Here is a 25,471-nt window from a genome sequence, read left to right as displayed (position 1 = left end):
ATGAGGAGCGGACCCCGCCCACCGCACTGACTGAGCGCCGGCCAATCAGCTAACGAGTTATTAATAGCCGGGAGTTGGAGCTTCTCCTCCTGCCTGGTAACAGCGCGCAGGGATGGTGTGCGGAGCAGCAGTAGCGGAGGAGGCGGCAGAGCCCCTCCGTGTAGCGCTCCAAAACAAAGGGGACATGACGCTGCGCCGCTGTGTGCCGGTCACGGCTGCACTTACCATGGCTTGCTCGATTTTGTTGTCGATTGCTACCACACTGGCACCGGAGGCGCTGCAAGACAAAACACAAGAGATCTCCGTTATGATCTGGTCGGGCAGGAGCGCATGACATGACACCTGGCCGTGCACTGGGCGACCTCCATGTACCTGCTGTCTAGTGTCACCGAGGAGCTGTCTGCGCCCAGCAGGGAGGACAGGAAGGAGATGGAGAAGTGCCGCAGCTGGTAGACCCCTAGATCCATAGCGGCCGCCGCTCTACATCGCTGGCAGGGGAGCGGGGGCAGCAGCGGACATGGAGCGGCCGCCGTGTGATGCTGATGCTCGGGATGCTGCTGCGGGAGAAATGTCCCAGCTCAGCGCTCCCCGGGCACAGCTCAGAGCCGGCCACATGACGTCACACCACAGCTGCGCGCTCATTGGCCGGCGCCTTGCTCGGAAACGCCCCCGCCATTCCCAGCCACCCTTCGCCTGCCGGGAGAGCAGTGAAGGATGAGGAGTGATGGGGTGAGGTGTGCACTGCTCAAGGCTTCAGCATCAGCGGAGCCAGCCATCACTGTGACCATACACAGCGCGCACATCACACCCATCATCACACCATGCGGGGGCTCCGCGCCTGTCACACCACACAGGAGCAGCAGCGCCACCTGGCGGACACAGACGGCACTCGTGTGATGACGTAATACTTGTGTTATCAGGACTGCCAGTGTCACTACAGCAATCCATGTGCCTCCTATATGTGCGCTCTCAGAGGGTAAAAACTATCTAGTCTTGCATGGCAACCAATCAGAGCTTGATTTTCATTTTCGCACAGATGTTTATAAAATGAAAGCTGTGCTCTGATTGGTTTCCAGGGGGGGGGGGGGCAACTAGAACAGTTTTACCTCAGACACTTGTGATACATGTTCCCCTTTCAGCTGGGGCTCAGCACAGTATCACCCTATACACACTGCCACACACCTGTCACAGAGGGTTCTAGAAATAACAACCCCGAGAAGCTCATTTACGTAAAAATAATTACTAAATTCTCCCTAATATGACAAATGGCTTGGAAACCAGGAGAATGTGTCTGGGAAGTTTATAAAGTGCCCTACACGATGCTGGTTTTACTTGTAGGGCGATTTGACCACCACAGCGCAAATCCGGGCAGGGATACAACCTGCTATATCATTGGCGGTGCGACCGGTGGCTCACAGGAGCAAGCACAGTAGTAGTCAATGGGGGACGTGAATTAGCCGCCATTTGTGTAGCTAGCTGGCGGAGCCCAGTCAGTCATATACATGAGATCTTTGAGGCCATGGATAGCTTCTTTCTGTAAACATATCAATGGCCGCCACATCCGCAGATTACCCTGGTGCAACCAACACTGAAGGAAGCCAGTGTCTAGCCTCACCATAATACAACAATCAGCACGGATTACATCAAATGGTCTCCTAATGATGCTTCAATCTGGAGTGATCTGCCCTAGGACAAAGTGTCACAGACATGAGCAGTGCGTTATATGAACACTTATGTCATGTACATGGCTGATTCATACAATGATAAGATGCACTGAGCTACTTCATGTCCTGTACATTTCTTACTCATGGACTAGAAATCCTTCTGTGTCCCTATACACATACATATACACCGTACGGCTCATATAGAGGAGAAGGAGAGGTTTGACACATGACACTCCTTGATCATTCAGTTTATATACATACAGCTACATTTCTGTAGTGATGGCCGATTCTTAGGGACGAGCTGCCTGACAGAAGGAGATTTGTCACTACCTTGCGGTCACCATGTTACTGCACATGACTCAGCAGATGGCTACATTACATAAGCACATAGAGGAGATGGGGATAGTAGCCTGACAGCCATCAAGATCCATCATTCCTCACCAGTCCCAGTTGAGCTGACAGGTCATCTTTAACATCTATGTCATGTATGTATCTGATCACATGAAATCACAGCATGCCTCCATGGAGGATGGAGAGTATTAGAAGTCCATAGAGTCAAACTGTGATTAGATACATACAGTACAGGCGGTCCCCTACTTAAGAAAACTCGACTTACAGACGTCCCCTAGTTACAAACAGACCTCTGGATATTGGTAATCTACTGTACTTTATCTCTAGGCTACAATTTACAGCTATAACAGTTATTAAAGGTGTCTAATTGTGCTTTATTGTTAATCCTGGTTCTTATGACAACCCAACATTTTTAAAATCCAATTGTCACAGAGACCACAAAAAAATTTGTTAGGGAGTTACAATTATAAAATATACATACAATCCTCTGCACAAGGACAGAATACTTTTTTTTCACACTTGATTTGCCATTGAAGCCTGACTCGTTAAAGGGGTATTATTATCTGGACACTCACATTTAATGCAATTCATTTTCCACATACATATATTTCTTCAATTAGTTTTTATTGGCTGAAGGACATTTATTCATATGGTAATTAATGTCCTGTGGTAATGAAAGCTGAATCCATGTGGTCGGGTGCCTCAATAGTGCATGTCTGGGCACTGCTGAAAGAGTGCGGAGGTGGTTGTATCCAAGGACAGATATATATTTTCTAAAGGATAACGTGGCAACATTTATGGGAAATTATCTTCACACGATGAAAAAAAAAAATTTAACAACATGCGCAGTAGAAGAAATGTATATATTTGCCAGATTAATTACATTAAATGTGAATACCTCTTTAGAAGTAAATCTACTACTAGGATGAAAACCAAGCACAATTACATGCTGGTGTGTGCCCCCTCTGAGAGGATCCACTCTTCTTTAAGTTTCCTATGCCCTTGTTTTTAAAGGAAAAAAAAGGCTTATAAAAATTATGCAAATAAGCTTGAGGGGTTCCAGGCTCCATTAACACCTATGGAGCCCCTCAAGCTCATTTTCATAATTTTAAAAGCTTTTTTTTTTTTTTGTAAAAACCAGGGCATAAGAAGCTTAAAGAAGAAGGGTTACTGCTAAAAGTTCAATTCACCACTTTTTCCCTAGAACTGATATAAGTATAAACAAATAGTAAAAATCATAAACATGTTGGGTATCGCCGAGTCGCAAAATGTCAGATCAAAATATAATAATGGTTTTTCCCGGCGTTTAACCCCGTAACGGAAAATAGCACTCAAAGTCGAAAATCACACTTTTTTGCCATTTAAAAAATATATTAAAAATTCAATAAAAAGTCATCAAAAGGTGGTGCAGTCCTTAAAATAGAAGCATTGAAAAAGTCATCACAAGTTGCAAAAAAAATGACACCACCCACAGCTCTGTACACTGAAGTATGAAAAAGTTATTAGTGCCAGAACATGGCAAAATTAAGAATTAAATTTTTTTGGACAGGTCGTTTAAATTTTTGTAAATGTACGAAAACATTATAAAACCTATATAAATGTGCTATCCCCGTGATCGTACCAACGCAAAGAATAAAGTAGACATGTCATTTGGGGCGCACAGTGAAAGCCATAAAATCCAAACCCACAAGAAAACTGTACAAATGCTTTTTTTCTCCAATTTCACAGTATTTGGAATTTTTTTTCCCCGCTGCCCAACACATGGCCTGGAGTATTAATTAATACCATCACTATGAAGTGCAATTTGTTACGCAGAAAACAAGCCATCACACAGCTCTCTACTTGGAAAAATAAAAGTAGTTGTGTATTTTTAAAAGTGGGGAGTGAAAAATAAAAATGCAAAAAAGCGAAAAATGGCCTGGTGTTTAAGGGGTTAAGCACCTTTCTTAGAGAGGTCTAAAAATTAAATGTTTTTGTGCAGATCACCTACTTTGCAACCTGGGGGGCTGGGCACGACCAATGACTCCTGTTAGGGCTCATAAAGATATGTAATATGCTCCTGGACATGAGACCCTATGCCAGTGGTGGCGAACCTATGGCACGGGTGCCAGAGGTGGCACTCCGAGCTCTTTCTATGGGCACTCAGGCCATCACCCCAGGACAGAGTTCACCAAACACTTCCAATCTTCCTGCAGTCCCAGGCAAATTAAGGGATGCTGCTCTTGGTGCTATTCGACACTTCGTTGGCTGTTTGGAACTGCGGGAAAAGTGAGAATGTTTTGACAGAACTGCATTATCTTTGGAGGTCTTCCTGCTGGTCCCACCATTCTTCCTCTGCAGAGAGACCCTGGAGAGAAGCTACAATGATAATCTGAATTTGCCCTCCTTCTTTTAACTGATGGCTTCAGACCACCAATACAATTGAAAGATGTGGAAGAGCAGGTAGCAATAAGTTACTGCTTAAAATTTCATGTTGGAACTTCACAGTAAATAAGTTGATTTCGGTTGTAGTTTGGGCACTCTGTCTCAAAGGTTCGCCATCACTGTCCTATGCTGTTCTAAAGGTAACCATACACGTAAGATTATTATTACTACAATCTCTAGGTCCAAGCTCTCTCTAGCTCAAAGGCCGGTGGCACACGTGGCGTGCGTTTTTGACACGTTTTAATTGCTTAAAAACGGCCCAAAAACGGGTTCAAAACACCACGTGTGCCGCCGGCGTCTGCTCACAAAAAGGAAGGGGGAGGGGGTGGACATGTTGGATTCTGACATGCCTGAACTTTGTTATATATTGAAAATTGGCTGTATATGTGTGTCAGGGCTGTAAGAATAGCTACATCTACAATATATGGGAGCTTTAGGGTTAATATGAAGACAGATTAAGATTTTAGAATCTGAAATCCATATTATTATACTTAATAACGGAGCTATTCTATGTACCGTATATACTTGGGTATAAGCCGGGTTTTTCAGCACAAAAAAAAATGTGCTGAAAAACCTTAACTCGGGTTACACTCAAGTCAATGAAAACAAACTTGCGCGTCGCACAAACCATGTAAGCAGCTGACGTTATGGTGTATGCAACGGGACAGTTTGGGGAGACGAAGATAAAGCTGAAGACAGAAGAGGACCTGCGGGGGATGTTGGAAAGGCGAGTACAGAATTTTTGGGGGTTCTATACAGGGGTGGGCAGGGGCACTGGCAGTTCTATACAGGGGGGTGAGCAGGGGCACTAGCAGCTCTATACAGAGGGGTGGGAAGGGGCACTGGCAGTTCTATACAGGGGGGTGGGCAGGGGCACTGACTATATACAAGAGGGCGGCTGGCTATATACAGGGGCGCATAGGCTGCTGGCTATATACAGGGGCGCATAGGCTGCTGGCTATACACTGGGGGGCATGGGCTAATGCATTTCCCACCCTCGGCTAATACTTGTATACTGGCTGGCTATATACTATGTGACTGTGACCAATGCATTTCCCACCCTCAGCTAATAGGGTCAATAGGTTTTCCAAGTTTCTTGTGGTAAAATTAGGGGCCTAGACTTATACTCGGGTCGGCTTATACTCGAGTATATACAGTATATGGTTTCCACAGGCTTTAAACCAGCAATGCCATTTTAAAATACAAAATATAGACAAAATGCTTGATAAGCACAACTCTGTAATGGGACAACTGATCTATATGACTAGTCCGTATGAATACACACAGACCAATAAAAAAAAATCTCTTAAAATGTTCATAGTCTGGTAACCATCCTCATTTCACAGTCTGACAGATTTGGTCACGGCATGGCTCCCACAGAGATATAGGCTGGCACTGAAAAACAGTCATGCAAAAGAAACGTCCGCTGCTCTTGCCTAATTTCTATGGAAATGGCGTCTGAATTAAAGGTTGAACTTTACCTTGGACGAGTGCTGCAAATTCTCTAAATGTTAAGATTTAATGACCCAAGTTTTTTTTCCTCATTGTAGACAAAGGCTTTTAAAAAGTATATGTTATGATAAAAACATTAAGCTACCATTACCCCAAAATAAAACCTCTCCAACAATAAACTCTAAACACTTTATAACCATAACCATTAATAAATGTGCAGCATTACTGTGATTGTATACAACCACTGAAGTCGTACAGTCATAAGTAGTTACATATAGCGATGACATAGTAATAATGGCAACAATCAGGAGTCAAGGACTTGTGCAACACACCGGAATAATAAAAACAAGCCGTCATCTCAGGTAATAGGAAGCAGAAACCACAGGAAAGGGAAGACAGAAATCCCCACAGTTAATCCCATACAACAGCCTCATTTTATAGTACAAAATGGGAAGATGAAAGACTTCCTGGGAACAATCCCTCCTAGCAGTCCATAAACACACAAGTCACCATTGTATGACACAGACGCTGGCTGTATTACTGTGACCGGCATGCATCTGGGGAGAGCCTGTGGGGTCTGGGAATGTGAAGTGCGCTTGGCAAAGCCATCTTTTAGCTCGTATCCTCTGCTTTTGGGTAAAACACTGACGAAAGATACAATTCTCGTGAAGATGAGAATATACCTCTTTAGATGCTGCTCCAGCTCCAAGACAAGCACCTTCATGGTTACTGTGCTATGGTGACTGGTCCATTGCACGGAGAGGTCTAGCTGCCGAGTGCACCCTTCATGCCGGATCATTTCACACACCATCCAGCGCTGCCCGGTCTCATCTCACTATTCTGTAATTTCTATGTAATAAGGGGGAGGGAGTATATTCCAGCGCCAGGATACACAGGTCTCTTGTATGTTTAGTGGAGATGTTGGTGCCTGGTTTGGCTTTGAGATCAAGAGGTGGAAACAAGGGCAGATGATGACAACACGAGCTGCAGATCACGTGACGTTGTTACATAAAGCATCAAGAGAGATTAAAATCTTTACGACTGGGAGATTTTACATCTCGGAAAATACAGGCGCTGGCTTCTTTCAGCAGTGGGCTAATCCAGTTATGAAATCGCCGTTCCAACCCAAAGCAGCCGGGTAACTAATTGGTGCAGATTTTCCTCTTTCCTAATCCACTTACAAGGAGTCTGTTACTACACTTCAAGCGCTGAATGTTAACCCCCGGATATAAATGTAGTATAAAGATGGGAAGCAGATTCAATGAGCGGGTGTTAGGTGACTGCAATAAAGCAAGGCAGCAGTCCAGAAAGCACGGGGTTAAAGAAATCCACTTGCTCGAGTCACAAGTAATTATCGCTTGGTCAGAGAGCGGCTGTCTTATGGCATTACCATCATGAACACATCCTGAAAACAAGTCACGGCTGAGAAAAAAACACATTACATGTGCCACGACTTACATGGAGGAATGCAGGTGTATAGGTGATGTAATGCAGAGCAAAACGGGCAATACCCACCCCTACATCTAGAAGCAAAGCTACAGAATTGTATATAAATTAAGTTACAGGACTGAACGCGACAACCCCCTTTATATGGGATTACAAGTACCAGCGGGAAATATTCATTTTCAGAATCTGATCCCTAAAATACACACAAGCAGGTCTGCCAGGAATGGTCACTGGACGCACAGTCCTAAGGATACGCTCTGTACAAAGCACTGAATAAAATCATAATCCTTCGATTGAGACATCTAAAAATGATATAGGATTTATCCTCAGGTGGCCCAAAAGTTTCCAGGAGCAATAACAATATAATATAAATAAGGCTCATAGCAATAATGGATAAATGAATGGATGGATGTCTTTTATTTCAGAGATAAATCTATTTCACTATAGAATCAGCTGCCAGGGCACCCCCAGAGCGCAAAGGCACAAAGATTAGGAAAGGACGTTCATCGCTCACTTACAATTGTTATTACTGGATGGGAATGAAGAAGTCAAGCAGTACAGAAGCTGTGTACCCTGGGCCATGTATTGCTGGCACATGATGTTAGGTGCCATCAGCATTTGGCATTTCTCAGCTGATCACTGGCAAACTAATATTGATTATTGTGACCAGGTCTTGACAGCACCCTTAGGCTATATGCACGCACAGATCCGTGATCCATTGTTTGCGGTCCATGTGTCCGCTCACGTGCAGATGACAAAAGCAAAAGTTTACTGAGTCTTAGGAACAGGGTCTGCTCTATAATTTACAGCTCAGGCAGTCGCTTCACACGGGGCTATGAAAACAATGGCCACGAGTCCAGTGAAATACATATGCTAGACACTGAAACCACAGCTAGCACACGTCCAAAATACACATTGGAGTGCAGAGGGTAGAAATAAGAAGTGGGCTATGTAGATGTGTAGTCTAATATGGCGCTGAAGTGTACAAGGATTATGCGATAACAGGTCCTTGTAGAAGACGCAGAATTACATAACATGGACGGCATAGATCTGCAACTAAGAAACCTACAAATAATGAAACCGTCATCAATGAAAAATCATGGGACCTCTCATGCCAGTGTAATGGGAGGTAATAGAACGTGGGCCATTGCTCAGTTATGTGTGAGTTCACCCTAAGCAGATAATAAAACCAATTCAAATTATTAAACAAACTGGAATTAGCAGAGCGCTGAGCCCTGTAGATGCTATGAAAAATAGCCTCAAGCCACAACCGAACCAAAACTGAAGTGTAGAAATCGACTTTCTTCTGCTGTCAGATCCAAGAACTCAATGAAAACCTATGTCTGCTCCCATTGTCCTGGCCGCCTCAGACGCTTATGTGTAGTGACAGGTGGTGCTCAGAAGCATCGCCCTACTGGAAAGGCAAGACCTTCCCATTGCCGACAGCTATCGGCAAGGAACATCCTACCTTCAGCCTGTATGAAGATATAGTCCAGTCATTGTAACTGCACATCTCATTTAGCATGAGTCCTGGCTGCCTCATAAACTCTGGTCTGAGTAATAAATAATAATAATTCCTTTATTTATATAGCGTACACAGATTACAGTGTTGCACAGAACTTGCCAAATCGGTCCCTGTCCCCAATGGGGCTCACAATATAGTCAACCTACCAGTATGTTTTGGAGTGTGGGGGGAAACTGGAGGACCCAGAGGAAACCCACGCAGAGTAAAGCTAGGGCTGCACTGAACTTATGGAGTGACCCCTAATGTTAGCAAGTTTAACAAGGATTCATCGTCAGGTATTACGTAGTGGCTTTACAATGCACTTTTATGAAGTCCTAGCTCAAGACCACGTTTCAAATCTAGCGATGAGGAACTTGTCCTGATTGAAAACGCGTTTGCACCAAAATGCTGGTGATTGGGAACTTCGACCATGTGTTTTGCATTGTTCACATTGTGGGGCTCGTTCCTGATGGCGATCGGGAGAAGCTCCTCGCCGATGCGCTTGAATTGCTTTTCTAAACAAAAATTGGGCGGAACGAATTCAGAGGTTTTGAATTCAGAGCGTGGTACATGTTCTATAACTTGGTACGTTACGCCCTATTGCCATCCCCTGCGACATTGTTGTCGCTGCCTCCTCTCTAGGACTGTAGAAACGTCTTCCAGCCTACGTGTTAGCTACGCAAACAATGTAAAAGGAAACCCAGACTCCTAATAGTACAACTTGTCTGTCTCCAGACCCAACCAGATGGAACGTACCTTATAACCACAGGAATGACAAAATCTCCTCCTCACGAGATATACAGCAAATCATCCGAACACACACACAGCAGGGACAAGTATAGGGACTAACCTGAAAGCCAGAAGAATATCTGGATCTCACTTATAAACATGAAACCTGTAGTTAATGGCTAACGTGAATACCACGGATTATGCGGGAACATCGCCAATCCATGGCCGGTTCTCACACTGCACTAGGATAGATGGCACAAGAACTAATCAGCCATGCCTGGTAATACGGATACGCTTCATGCGTCAACACTTTTGGCATCTGCATGTTCATAAACAAGGGTTCTCAATTACTTTTTTTTTAAATAAAACATTGCAAATAACGAGAGATGTAGGCAGCGCCTGAAAGGTGTTGTCCCAAGTTTTCATGTTATGCCTTACCCACCGGATAGGAGATAAAGTGATTGGAGGAGGTCCAACTGCTAGGACACCTAGTAATCCGGAGAATTGGGACCATGTTCTTAAAGGAAACTTACCATTTCGGATCTACCTATTAAGGTAGATCCGGTGGCAGGTTCAACTAATGACATGGGAGCCCTTTTTAGGGATAATCCTTAAGTGGCCTGTAACTTTATAAATCTTTTATCACCTAATATGCAAATATATGAAAGAGGCTACTGGGGCGCAGAGTGCTGGTAGCTGCGCGCTAAAGATCTTGTCGTAGGAGGATCCAAAGAGGCTACTAGGGCATGATGTAGCTTTAGCTCTGGCTACTCCATGCCCCTGGAGCCTCTTTCAGAAATTTGCATATAAGGTGATAAAAGATTTATAAAGTTACAGGCCACTAAAAATGGCTCCCATGTCATTCATTAGTTGAACCTGCCACCAGATCTACCTTAATAGTTAGATCCGAGATGATAGGTTTAGTTAAAAGGACATCTACCACCAGGATGAAGGATTGTAAACCAAGTATACTGACATGCAGGTGTCTGCCCTCTCTGGCAGGTTCTGCTCTTATTTTAGATTCTTATATCCTAGTTTTTACAAAATAAACTTTCAATATTATGTAAATGAGCCTGGATGGCTCCATGGAGGTTCATGGAGCCCCTGAGGCGTATTTGCATAATGTAATTAATTTTAATATAATTAATTTTACATATTTTTTTCCCCTTAAAAACAAGAGCATAGGCAGCATTAAGAAGAGCGGATCCTACTCAAGGGGGGGGGGGGGGCACACACCAGTATGTCAATGGGTTTGGTTTGCATTTCTTGATCCTGGTGGTAGATGTCCTTTAACAATGGAGGTGCAGTAGGAAAAGCAGGCACCATGACGCCCCCTTTCAATTGTATGAATGTGTTGGAAATAGGCCAGAATTGTGCTCCACCATCTACGACACTTACCAATCGCTTAGCCTGTGGATACTGGATAATTTGTGAATCTAGTAGCAGCAGGACTGTGAAAATGCATTTATATTCCAGGATTTTAGCGGAATCATGTGCACAGGCTCTCCCCTCTGCAATGAATCAGAAAAGTTGCAGGCTTCTGGTTAGCTATTTCAGCAGAGGGCAGAAATGGGGAGCAATTTGAATGGAGAGATCAAAGAACACAGCAATGTGATGAGACACCCCAAGTCCTGTTACATTCCTGGAGTATAAATGCATTTTTCACAGTCTTGCTGATGCATCGTGAACATTTCTCTAGCTTTTTATGCCATTGTCTATAATTAAAAAAAATAAAATAAAAATAAATAAATAAAGGGAGGGTGGTTTGGGACCTGCAGCTATGGACAACTCTGCTACACAAGGAAGATCTAAATGGCAAAATAGCAGGCAATGACCTAACTCTTTTGATATTGCATGTTTCTTCAAGGGTAACCTTATGACCGTCATTGTGTGGCAAAACCAACACCCAAAAATCTAGCAAGTGTGCCGACACATATGACCATATTGTCAGTGCAGAAGTTACTGTCCCATAGTATCTGACTGTGTTGCTCAGAGCAAACATTTACATTTGTAAAAGCCCTTAGAACTTATGTCCATTCAGTCCTTGAAATACAGGCCTAGTCCTGGTCGTAATACTTGGACTAAACACAGTCCAGGTATCAGGGCTTAATGCGCCATAGTTATCTACATAAAACACACTTACAGGACAGTAGTACCTTGGGTCGGCATTGATAATGTGATCATGTTGCTGCAAGTCCTGCTCCCTGTTCTGTGTTTAGCTCTGGCAAATATAGTTTGTGGCATTTCCAACAAGCATGACTCCACTTATTTGCCAGATATTACTCGGACCATAAAAAAATTGTAGGAATGTTTTGTGATGAACAAGACACAAGATCAGATACTGGTGGGAACCAAACTATAGACAAAACAAGGACACATTGTCTCAAAGTAATTTTTACACATTTAAATCAAAAGCACAGATTCCAGAAAGCAGACAATTATTATCCTATATTTCCTGTATTATAAGGTTCTGTGGACAGTACCAGAACCTGGGGAGTGACGTGTATTATTCCACTACTGACCATTTCCAGGGCTCGAACATCAGACATGAAGCAGCAGCGCCACCTGGTGGACAGACGATGCACTGATGTGACAAGAACAGGCTGAGCCATCTCTATTTTTGTACAGATGCATAGGTATCAGGGAGTATAATGGTACCATGTCCCCATAGACCTATGGGAAAGGGAGTGAGTGTGCTTCTAGCAACCATCCAAAGGCTGCCCACAGTATTCAATACTCTGTGGGGAATATATACTTTTACAATGCTAGCCACTAGGTGATGTAAGCATAGCACAACAATAATATACCTGGATGAGAACTGGTGCTATGACATTGTACACAGATGGGCAGCTAGCTCTTCTCTTTGATAGAATTATCAGGGAAAATGCGGACATTAAACCAGCCACAAGCCCTGGTTAAGTGTCCCAAATTGCCCTGTAGATATTTTTATGTTGGCACATAAAAGAAATAAAGTAAAAAAAAAAGTGTTATACAGGCAGTCCCCGGGTTACATACAAGTAAGTTCTGTAGGTTTGTTCTTAGGTTGAATTTGTATGCAAGTCAGAACTGCATAGTTTAGAATTGTAACCCCAGCCAAATTTTTTTGGTCTCTGTGACAATTGGATTTTAAAAATGTTGGGTTGTCATAAGAATCAGGATTATCAATAAATCTTAACTACAGACATATTTAATAACAGTTATAGCTGTTTACTGTAGCCTGGGACTAAAGTACAGGAAATTACCAACATCTAGAGGTCCGTTTGTAACTAGGGGTCGTCTGTAAGTTGGGTGTTAAATAGGGGACCGTCTGTACTCTACTTGTCCCTGGTTCTGCTCAGCGCCTGCGCATTCCCACAAGTGAAGACGGCGGAGAGCACCCCAGCTTCACTGGCGGTTATTGTCCTGTCTATACTTGCCGCATCGTGAGAGGAGGAGACGGCACGGGATCTGCAGATGTGAGTCTGATGTGCCTCATAAGACTTACATCTAGGCAAGTAAAATTTTTTTTTTTTTTTTTATTTTGCTCACCGACAGCTTTCATACAGGTCGATTTGGGAAACTAAATCGCAGGACCATAAAAGGACCTGTAATTGGTTTAGGGTCCCAAATCCATCTGATAGGTCCTCTTTAAAGGACATCTCAGATTAGCATACCGGGTGGTAGATGGCTATACTCACCTCCCCGTCCCGTGCAGTAATCATCTTTTAGTATGTATAAGTGCTAAAGCGTTTCCGAGGAATAAGTAATTGTTAAGTAATGATTAGTAAATATGCCCACACAGCAGTCAGTGCCCATGTGACATCCCTGGCTCTCCTGCTGCCGTGCCTGCACTATGCGTGATTGTAGTATATAGTGTATGCAATGCCATCATAAAACATTTTAATATCCCTTATTTGTCAGAAATGCTGCACCACTTATACATACTAAAAGAAGATTACTGCCCATTGGCATGGGACAAGGAGGCGAGTATAAGCACCATCAGATATGCCGATGGTAGATGTCCTTTAAGCTGCCCCCCCTCCTGATCTCTCCTTATCTTATCTATAAACCAGGGATGGGGGCTCGGGTATATGCTAGATGAGCTAAATGCCCTCCAAAGACAAAAAGACCACAGGATATTACAGAAATAAGCTAGAAAGAAAAAAAAACAAAAAAAAACAAACAAAATGTCATTGTACACATGTAAGCAGCTATTTCTTACCTGAAGTAGTTCAAGAAATGAGGAATTTCCACATAGAAAAGGGGGGAAAAAAAGAGAAAACAAAAATTAGTATCTCAATGTACTTGTCCAAGAAATCATGAACTATAAAAACATGTACATGATTGTGGTACGGCATGTATAGGTTTCATGTACCATGCATTGCCACAATCACAGTCATACTGCCCCCTAGTGGTGTGAGGAGGTTACATAAGGATTATTACAGCATATAACCGTGATGGCGAACCTTTTAGGGACTGAGTGCCTAAACTACAAGCAAAAGCCTCATATTTTCACAACGGGCCAAATATCAATTTAAAGTAACAGGTTTCAAACGTATTGGCGCCCTGAGGACACCAATACAGGAGAAAGAACAAGAAATTCAAACTATTATTGTAGTTTCCTTCTAAAGTCCCCTTAGCAGGATAAATCACAGGTCCGGAGAAGAGGCTACAATGATAATCCATCTCTGTCCACACCTCCTCGATTCAGGTCTTGAGTCCTGAATGGAGACCTTTGTGCTGGGTGAAGGCCTAGGCGCCCAAAGAGAGGGCTCAGTGCCACCACTGGCATATATAATAATAATAATAATAATAATAATAATAATAATAATAATCAGCAACAATTGAAATATATAACAGAAGGAAATAGGAAGATGATTTCCTTCCTTTTACATTATGATGCAACATAAAAATCCTTAACATTTTCACAATGCATTTAGCAGCCTATTAACCACTGGAATACGGGCACATGTAGATATCGGACATATCCATGGCAGAAGTTCCATGCCAGCCACTGCCCGGGGTGTAAATGCAGAGAAGTTTTGGCACGTAATTGCATGTGGAAGCTCTGCTGAGGATTACAGTACATTGTAATTCAAGATTACTATACATGGCACTGAAACAGTCACATGAGCTGTGGATATTAGAATCTGCAGTATTTTTCTGCTGTGGATAAACAGTGGATATCGCCACTCTACGTAGTAGAATTCACAGAATCTGGGCGAAAATCCAGGTGAATTTCTGAATAGAATTGGGGTAGATTCCCACAGGTGTCTGACAATGGATTAGTTTAGTTTGGTATTGCAGGAAATTTTTTTTGTCTACGTTTTTTTTCACTTCTATTACAATCCATCTTAATGCAGCAGCCAGACTTGTCTTTCAGTCCAAACACTTCACAGATTCCTTCAGTCTGTACCAGTCAGTGCACTGGTTGTCTGTCTGCTTCCAAATAGAATTTAAAATTATTCACCCTCATGTACAAAGCTCTGCATGATGCTGCACCTCCCCATCTCTCCTCTCTGTGGCTTCGGCGCTTCACTTGCGTCACCCTGGCAATTCCGCGCACCTTCAATACTTAGTTATGCACGCCCCATCTTCGTTGTGTTCCTCCTCCTTGCACAGAGAGTGGGTGACATCATTCGGCTCTCAGCACTTCTCGCACATGTGCAGGCAGTGAATCTCACACAGCTGCAAAGCGTCGCAACCGCCTGTGCAAGATTCACTGCCTGCACACGCGGGAAGTGCCGAGAGCTGAATGATGTCACCCACTCTCGGTCCAAGGAGGAGGAACACAACGAAGATGGGGCTTGCATAATTAAGTATCGGAGGTGCGCAGAATTGCCAGGGTGACGCAAGTGAAGCGCCAAAGTCACATTTCTATAGATTATAAATTTTTTTTCCCCTAAACTATCGGTTTGTGTCCATAAACAAAATATGTTGTGGGGTTAGTGGTAAAGAGCCGAGAGGGTGGTGTGAGTAGGTCATTTTGGCCAGGATCAAGTGGGAGGTTTCCTTTAATTTAAGCCTCCCACTCACGTCTCCAGAACTTCTCTGTGCTGCATCAATTCTCTGGAATGCCCTACCCTGGTCCATCAGACCAGCGATTTTCAACCAGTGTGCCATGGCACACTAGTGTGCCGCAGGGAAAGTTGCCCAAATTATGGTGCCCCCTGTGTTTTATTTCCCGGCAATGCGCAGTCACGGCTTCACGTGTACAATAACACATCCGCAAGCTTTGAACCTCGAGTGACAAAATGACGTCACCGAGGCCGAAGCATCATCCTGAGAGCGGAGAGACTCTCGCATTTGCCCACCGCCAAGGTAATGCCCACCAATAATGCTGACTATAAGAGCTTTTGCCTGAGTATATGAACTGTTGGCAGAATACTCAGCATATGAGCTGGTACTTTTAGTACTCCAGCAGTATACTGCATATAACAATGAGAAATGTAAAATGAGAAATACTATAGTCATGAGGCTGGAGTACTACAAGTAAGAGCCCATATGCTGGGTATATGAGCTGGCACTTGTACTCTGGCCTCATTGTACCCCTTTATTTTGCAGTATATGAGCCACATAATAATCAGCACCATATACTAAAACCAGGGAGAAACTGAGAACTGTTGAGGAAGAGCTTTGTGTGTGTCTTTCCACCATTCCCGCCAGGATATCCCTTTTGTGTTTATCGAAACAGGCCCAGGTTTCACACTGAGTGAGTAAAATAAATTTAGAATCTATATTATTAACTATAATATGACTGTTTTAGTGTCATTTTGTGCTATTTTGGTTGGTGGTGTGCCCCAGGATTTTCTAAATATAAAAAGTGTGCCGCGGCTCAAAATAGGTTGAAAATCACGGCATCAGACTAATACCCAAACCCCAAACTTTCAAATGTGCTCTTAAAACCTATTATTTTGGCAGCCCCATCACACTCGCTAACTGCAGGCAACCGTTTGTGGCATTGTACCATTACTTCTATACACCAGCAATTAAAAGGCAAGATGCACCTATTCTGCATGTTTAGCTAACAAGAACTGATGCATTAAAATGGAAACATTGCAGAATGTGGTCACATCACTACTGAACTGTATTATTGTCCTTCAGAAAAATAGACATATTCTTGGTCGAGACAAATATTTTATATTCCACAACTGCTCATCAAGTGCTGCACATTAAACTAGAAAAGGTGCGCAGTCCCCGTAATGCCCAACAAAAAATCTGATGTCCTAAATATGAAACTACCATATGTGTATCAAGCTAGACCAACATGGGGAAATCCTAACACTGATAATGTAGAAAAGAATCAGCACATGAATCCTGCCAGAAGGTGGCAGTATAGGCCCATTTATCCACTACAGTCACAGGGATGTGTAGTGCCATCTAGTGGCCACATAGAAAGACTGCAACAAGGAAAATGTCTTAGTGGTACTATAGCCCAGATTCTCAATACAAAAGTCCAAATGTTATGTACGAAATAAGACTTAATATGCCTTAAATGGTGTTTGAAAGCATAAAATGTCACATTCACATCTAACAATTTGTTGAAATCTCCAGATTCAGACATACCGTACGGTAATAATAAATTATTCCGTTATTTAGATTTAGCGCACACATTGAATACACAGTGCTACACATAGCATGTCACATCAGTACAGTGCTACAGATGCCAGTGACAAGCCGAGTGTAGGGTGCCACTTATGCCCTTATCTTTGCTTCATTATACCTACACACTAAAGCCGTCAACATTAAATTACATACAAGTCATTCTTGTAACATTTATAGAAGGCTAGCCATCACATGTGATCACATTACATAGCACTGATTCTACTAATAGCTTCCTCTGGTCACATATAATTAGTACCACTCCGAGATGTGTATAACTCCATAGTCCCTCAAGGAAACAATCTGTAGTAAGACAGGGAGGAAAGGGGCGCTGCAGCTGCAGTTTCACAGTCAAGGCCTGGATGATGTGTGAGGGGAATAATGCAATGTAGAAGTTTGGTGCTGCGGTTTTGCAGAAAAGAATCTTATCCATGATATATCTATAATGCACAAAGTCACATATTTAACACTTCAGTATGTCCGTAAAATCTAGCCAGTGCACGGTCCACAATTCCTGCACCGATCGTGGCTCATCGTGGTAAACCATTATTTACCAGAATAGGAGCATCTCGAAGTGCCAAGCCCGGTCAGTCAAACATCCCTATTATACCCTGCATTATAATTCTATGACAAAGGAGTGAGCACATACCCGAGGATTACCAAATGGCATAGAATACATATAAAAACAAACAAAAATAATTATAAACAATAGAAGTCAATAAAAAAGGGAAGCAGAAACTAATAAGGGCATAGGAGGGGATAATGTACACCATAAACTACAGCAGAGTAAATGTGTCTTAATCTTTATAACATCTATACAATGACAAATCACAGGACTCATGTATGGCACAGGACTCATGTATGGCACAGGACTCATGTATGGCACAGGACTCATGTATGGCACAGGACTCATGTATGGCACAGGACTCATGTATGGCACAGGACTCATGTATGGCACAGGACTCATGTATGGCACAGGACTCATGTATGGCACAGGACTCATGTATGGCAGAGAAGTGGACACAACACCCATATCTGCAGTACTCTGTTCTCCTGCCTTTGATCTTCCCCAAAGTCTAATCCGTGTGACAGCTACACAAAGATAAATGGAGTCTTTGTTTCTGAAACTTCTAGCAGTTCCTATGCAAAAGAAGATGTTACAATAGTCTTAGAGTCTCTGCCACCACACAGGGTGAATATTTTTAATAAAACACTGAATGTGAACTACAGGACTAGGACGTGTAGAATACTATTATACACACATGCAAAGTTCTAGAGAAAAGTTGTGTAGGAAGCAGAATTTGTGTCTCTTAAGGATGTCAGAAAGTGCAGATTTTAACCTTTACCAAAACGCATCATGAAATATCCTCGAGTCCACTCATGGGGTACAGACTAGGAGGACTTTTTTTTTTTTACATTTTCTCTACCAGCACAGACAATTAAAATAAAGATAGTAAATGAGTAAACGCACAATGAGGTCACCGTTACTCCTTGGCGATTCAAAGACGCCTGGTACAAAGCCTTCCACTTCGGCGCTGTCTGATGGCAGCCTGGATGTGGCAGACTATTCGCTGGCTTTCTTTCTGTGTCGGGACATCCGCACATTAGCATATTTGCTTACTGTGAGGGATTAGCTTGGAGCCTGGAATCTCATTTTATACCCTTTGTATTGACGCTATGAATACAGTAACCATGCCAGAAAGCAAGACCCCAGCTAGGCAGCAGCAGCTTTTATCATAAAATATTCAGTGACCATTAAACTGCGCAAAACACACTGGTTAAAGAGAATTAAGATAAAAGTGTAAAAATGGAAAAGCCACCATCTCTCAAGCTTATATATCAGTGCTTATATACTTACAATATACTTTCTCTCCCTACTCCTGATATTACCTTTAAAATCTTCATACTCCATCTTTTTTCTGTGCACTGTACGGTGGCACACCTGGCTGGGCGCCATAGTTGTCTATTTGGACGTAGGGGATATACATCCCCACAATGTCAATGTGAAAGGGGCCCCAAAATGTGGATTTATAAACAGTAAAAGAGCATTTTAATTTATTGGGTTTCTATATAGACAGAAGAGAATTTTCTTTCCACACAAAAATGCACATGTAGTGTAAATGTAAGGACATCTACCACCAGGATGAAAGACTATATGCAAATGAGTTGTATGCAAATAAGCCCCACGGGCTCCAGGCTCCGTCGGTGTTGGAGCCTGGAGCCCCTGAGGCTTATTTGCATACAGCCCTTCATTATGGTGGTAGAAGTCTTAATTTTCTGCAGAGAATCGGCAGCAGATTCCTGATTTTTCAATAGGAGAGAATACATTTTCTGCTAGATTTGGGGTGAATGTATTACTTGTGGGTTCACAGCCGATTTTCTACTGAATTATAGTGCAGAGTGGTTCACATCCTGTGCAATAACCTCAGGGACTATTCCATAATCTATCTTTTAAGGGGGGCAAGATCAAACTCTTCGAGTACAGAGCTATAAACCAGTCGTGTAGGCAAGTGATAAAATACTATTAATACACCATTTGTCATAGGCTCCCTCTAGTGGCGTATTGAGGCACTCAAAATTTTGTCTAGTAGATGTTTATTAGACTCCTTTTCATTTATAAAGAGCCCAAGAAGAGGAATCCATATCCATCTCCAAAGAGGAGGTCTCTAACCTGTGAGGCTGCGTTCACCCTTGGCATTTACATCAAGTCTTGAAATGCAATACAACAGCTGAGAAGATTTGCCTAATTACATGGCGTTTTGTAAATGGAAATGTTAACAGCAATGTGTTACACATTTGTGTTAATCTGTTTAGAAACATTAACATTAATTGCAATGCAATTAGGCAAATCTCCACTCCTCAGATGCTGTACTGCATTCCAAAACGTAACGTAAACGCCACGTATGAATGCAGCCCAAGATGCTTTCAAATACGCTGTACGTACATCCGGCTGCAAGTTGAGTGCTGAGCCAGATTTGAAGCAGCCACAGATGCTAATGGCTAGTTCTGCACCTGAATGGTCACCTCTCCATTCCCAGCGCCTGCGGCATACAGGGAGACGGGTGCCTGTGGACACTGGTTTTGGGTTCCATTTCTCAGACCTCCATCCCAAAGTCTGTCACATGTAGGGAACAAATAGGGAAGTGTGGTTCCAGCTGTGGCACCATCACATACCAGTGTGTGTGGCACTCACATGGGCACATATCCTGCCAAACTCCACGCTCTACAGTGAATGGAGCTCAGTTTTCAGACATATTTCAGCCAGGATTTAGCCCCCGTTAATAAAACATTTGTGGTGCAGGGTGTCACATCCCAACCAAATAACTGTATTAATCACTCAGCGACAAACCTAAGCAGATGGTTAAGAGGAGCCGCTCAGCGCTGTGCTGTGAAAGTGGAAAACCATGGAAAGGGCTCATGAATAATTGATGAGCCTGAAAGCATTTCTCAAAGTCCATTCATTTCTTTTACTGTTCGCTCCATTGTGCATATATACTATGAGAAAGACAGAATGAGCTCACTGAAGAGAAATGCACAGAGAGAAAGCGGCAAGAAAGCCAAATCCAAATCAATTACAGGATGAGTGCAAGCTCTCCGCCACCGGGCACCACAGTTATATGATCAGAGCTGTTTGTGTGGAACAGGCAATCCAAACCGAGCCAAGAGGAAACGCTAAAGAGGATGGCTAGGTGGGGTCGTCCTCGGTGGAAAATTGGTCACAGGCTCAGATGGGCCGTGTTATTGTTAGAACAAGCAGCATGCAAAGGAAAGCACTTGCTGCACTCTAGGGACATGCTCCACGAGAACAGCTAGCCAGCACTATCCTGATAGATGGAATATATATTATATACACATATACATACATACATACACACACACACACACACACACACACACACACACACACACACTAATATATACATAAATATACACATATATATAGGTTTTGTCATTGTCCAACATGGAATACACTGTATACGTGGATAGTATCCAAGGGTGATGTTTCCATGGACGGAGTATGGCAGCTGCACATGTCGGCATCATACTAGCCTCTACACTCCCCGCTGCTTGTGTGTCATTCTGCAGCAGTGTTAACACTTTGTGTACCAAACTATTAGCAAGTCAGATAACAACTACTGAGAAGAGTAGACCAAGGCACTTCAGATTTACCAAAACTTATCAAAGATTTGTCTTTAGCAAGCAACACTACTACCATCTTTTCTGGTCACAATCTATGGTTTTTTAGAACTTTCACTTTTCACATTTAATAAAGTATCTCAAGCCCCATTTGATTTGTACTGGTAACAATATAAGAGTCTAGCACAGAAAAAGGACACTTGCACACGGTCATATTCAGATCTGTGTTATATGGTCAGCACATAGTGGGTAAGGTAGTTAAAGGAAATCTTCCATCCAAATTCCATCATGATAAACCATGGACACTTACTCAGATCGAGGCGCCATGCCTGTGGTACTCATATTTGTTATCCATGGCCTCCTTCCTTCTAAATATCCACTTTTAAAATTTATGCAAATGAGCCTGAAAGGCTGCTGCAGCAGTTCCTAGAGCCCCTCTGTCGTGCAGATTCACAGGTTGTTACACTGGGCAAGGAGCACTTCCCCCTCCAGCAATGTGCTGAAACCTCCCCTTCTGCAGTTATATTACATCGGGCAGCGGGGAAGAGTGAGTGAGACAGTGTAACATCCTGTGAATTTTAAAAGTTGATCTCCGCAGGAAGGAGGCCATGGATAACAGATATAAGAAGATTACCACAGTCCCTGTGCCTGGATCTATGAGTAAGTGTCCCTGGTTCATCATAAAGGATTTTGGATGGTAGATTTACTTTAAAATTGCCCCAAGATTCTGTGGAGTCAATAGGGGTCAAATATTTCAAGTCTTGTGGATTATTACGTGCATGCGACTTATTTTTTTACCTACTTGAACCTTTTTCAGAAGTGTCTCCAATTACTGAAGCAGTGCACTTTTCTGTTAGGGAAAAGGGTATAGATCAAATGGAGGTCATTATTCAGACACAACTTGCAAAAATAAAAAATCTGAATAAATTGTACAACTAGGTTTTACCATCTTCCATTGTTCAAGAAGGTGTGCTGCCTGCATTTGGTAACACCCAGCTGTCATTTTATTCATACCCTGAATTATGGAGTATGATTATATTAAGGAGGTCCTCTCAGACGTTTCAGGAGAGGCAACATGTCCTCTATAGGACACAGTGGAATTTAATGCCGATTTACCATATGGACTTTGAATTCCGAGCCATCTACTTGTGGCAGATTCCACCCAGGAAAATAATTCCGGTAACAAGCATCAATAACCGTATGTATTGCCAGTGAGGGCTGGAATTAGTAGCATGAATAGGCCCATCAGTGCCACAATCCATACAGAGCATTACTTGTGCACCTTATTACGGTACGATTTGTCAGGCACTCTTAAAACAAGCAGAAACAGATGTAAAGACCAATGTCTAAAGCATTAAACAAAACAAAGGCCATTGCCAAGTCATGGGACTTTTATTACACCTGACTGATTAACTAGAGGAAATGTTAATAGACAATGTCATACAGCCGACTGTTTATGTATATATCCCGGCCCTGCGTAGCTGAAGGCTCCCATTCGGCTGGCAAGCAAAGCGTGAAGGTGACTAGGACAAGTGCATGACCTTGGGCTTAATGGTCCGACAAAATAGCTTTTCCCCAGTTTTACAGTAACTCATGAAGCAGGACTACACGTGTGTGCTAATGGGAGACTGCGGAGAGTGGGTGGTAATGGGAGACTGCTGAGAGCGGGTGCTCCAGTCTAACAAGCAGTACGGCATGGAGAAGACACCAGAGGAGATGGGTAGAAACCGTGAACACGTGCTGAGCCAGCGATCTCTAAACTGAAATTATTAGCACAAGACAAGGGAACTTTCCACATTCGACATGTGTTTTGGAAGCAATTTTTTTTCACAGCTATTTTTAGCCCAGCACAAGCATTTATGTACAAGCCACACATTACATAAGGAGGATTTCCACAAAACTGCTGCATACGGCAGCGTTTAGATCAGTCATTTAATCTGACATTAGATCTCCTAACATGGCAATGCTTTTGGATGTGATGTCTAAAGTTTCCCAGCACGAGCCATTGCACCTGTACATGGTACCTGATCATTCCCATCTATCACTAGGAGTTGCGTACAGGGGGGCGCAGGGCTGGCGACACAATGCTGCCATTATCTCAGAAAGAATAGGCACAGGAGTGCTTGGTAATCCCTGGTGCCCATCTAGATTCTTCTCACAAAGTTTACTTGTAGAGGTTTATGCCTTAATATGGTCTCCTGTCATCTTCCATCTCTTCACTGGTCAGAATGGCAATGGATTGTGAGAGTCGCTGCCAACAAGTGACAACATTTCTTGTACAACTCATATAAATTAGTAAAGCTTATCTGTTTACTAGTAAAGGGCCATATTAGTTCCAAAAGACCGAGCAAGTACGTTATGGCTGCTGCTATTTGCCAAAATACTGGGCACCATGGTTCTAGGTTTATGCATATCAGGTGCCATACAGCTCTGCAGCTTTATAAATTTATTCTTGGCACTGTAGCTCCTGCTATTAGCCAGCTGGTTGGGGAACCAAAGGACTACAAGATTTGGAGACTTGAGTTATATGAAATATACCCAAATGTTAGTCCTCCAGATGGCAGCCACAAATCATATACACAGTAGTCTATGCATAGGAGGAGTAACATGGCTCTGGTTATTATGTGACTACTGCAAGCCCCACTTAAAGAGAACCCGTCATGCAAAATAACCCCCCTAAACTAAATATATTTTCATAAACTGCCATTAGAGAGCATTGCCTCTATCCCTTCATTGTCCCTCTACATGCCTGTAAACCTAAGCAATGAGGTCCTAAAGCTGTATGCAAATGACATTAGCATATTCAAGCTGTCCAGCTTATTCATGAGTGGGAGGCACAGCCACACCCCCAGTGCTTGACTGACAGCTGCTCCATGTGCTTGCTGGTGGCCACGCCCCCTGCAGCCTGTGTGTGCATGTGCTGGGGGTGTATAGGAGAGATACAACAGCTCCAAGCAGCCATGTTATAGCAGAACATGTCAGGTACTTGTGTAGCTGATGTCTGTGTCTCTCACATGTGTATAGGAGGATGCAGCATGTCAGCAGATGCAGCAAAGACACCAGCCATGCTTTACCTTACATTACACACAGACATGAGCAGGGGGAGGAGAGGGTAGGGGTAACAGCAGTGACATCACTGCCTCTGACCATGTGACCAGCCTCATTTATATTATAAAGAATAGATGATTTTACAATGATTAATGTATGAATTGACTAGATAAAGGCTGGGATGGGATCCTTGTGAGCTGCTCCAACAGGTAGAGGTGACAGGACTAGTGACAAAGACCTGATGACAGGTGTCCTTTAAGCCTGAAAGGTGAAAGCTGTCCTTGGATACAACCACCCCAGCCACCTGGCAGCAGTGGCCGGACATGCGCTATTGAGCCCTGCCTGACCACTTTGATTCAAACTTCATTACCATAGGGTTGCAAAAATAATTTGATTCTTCGTACAATCACTTCAGCAGAGATGATCGTATCCAAGGGACATCATGGCTGCATTTAAAGAAAACTATCTTCACACAGGTACATTTTTTTAAATAAAAAAAATGAATGTATGTATACATCAGATTAATTAAATGAAATGTCAAGATATAAATACCCCCATAATCACATGTGTTGGAAAGCAAAGAGGAGTAAAGCGTGAACAAGTAATACACTCCCCACATGATGAAGTGTTCCTGTCCATGTGCCACACCACACAATATACTGAAGACCCCAGTCCGCTCACCACTCAATCTCAATTAATCCCATTAGAGCTTCATCCCATATTTAGGACCACAGCAAGGACTCCACAAGAGAAACCAGTGAATTAGCTCCACCTGCAGTTCAACTGGTGCATCCGTCCACAGTCACAAATATTTGGATAGCCAATGAGAAATTAGTCATATCACCAAGGCTTGGGCTGTAGGATACAGCTGCGGCTTATACGATCCTCTAAGGTTACACATAATATTAGATGGTTTGTGACAAACATCTGTCACAATTGTGGCTCAAAACTTATGCTGTCATATACCGTTCCCTTGTAGACACACAAACCCTTTTCAACAAGTGCCACCCTCTGCCCATCTAGTTAAATCCATAAAAACTTGATTCTTGTAACTCCAAAAAAAAGTCATTTTTACCAACCTATTTAGATTGTCCAAATAGGAATGATAAATTCTGCATTTTATATTACTCCCCTC

The 25,471-nt window shown here is 42.9% G+C and overlaps 1 protein-coding gene across 3 annotated transcripts in view; it reads right to left on the bottom strand.

The window, feature by feature from the left end:
* Window positions 1–25,471, bottom strand: part of TSC22D1 (TSC22 domain family member 1) — a 49,090-nt gene that overhangs the window by 2,714 nt on the left and 20,905 nt on the right. Inside the window, exons 1-2 of one of the 3 annotated variants that reach the window (XM_072135258.1) lie at window positions 6,575–6,858; window positions 226–277 (exon numbers count right to left, since the gene is read on the bottom strand). In XM_072135258.1, coding sequence (XP_071991359.1) covers window positions 226–277; window positions 6,575–6,702 — 180 coding nt within the window. In that variant the 5' untranslated portion in view covers window positions 6,703–6,858. Of the gene's footprint in view, window positions 1–225; window positions 278–372; window positions 729–6,574; window positions 6,859–25,471 lie in introns of those variants that run through there. The other 2 variants (XM_072135259.1, XM_072135255.1) reach the window with 2 other exon arrangements.

The sequence above is a fragment of the Engystomops pustulosus genome, chromosome 2 (genome assembly GCF_040894005.1).
Source record: "Engystomops pustulosus chromosome 2, aEngPut4.maternal, whole genome shotgun sequence".
NCBI classification, from domain to species: Eukaryota; Metazoa; Chordata; class Amphibia; order Anura; family Leptodactylidae; genus Engystomops; species Engystomops pustulosus.
Note: the sequence above shows the minus strand (reverse complement) of the source record. Positions and strands in the feature narration are given on the sequence as shown.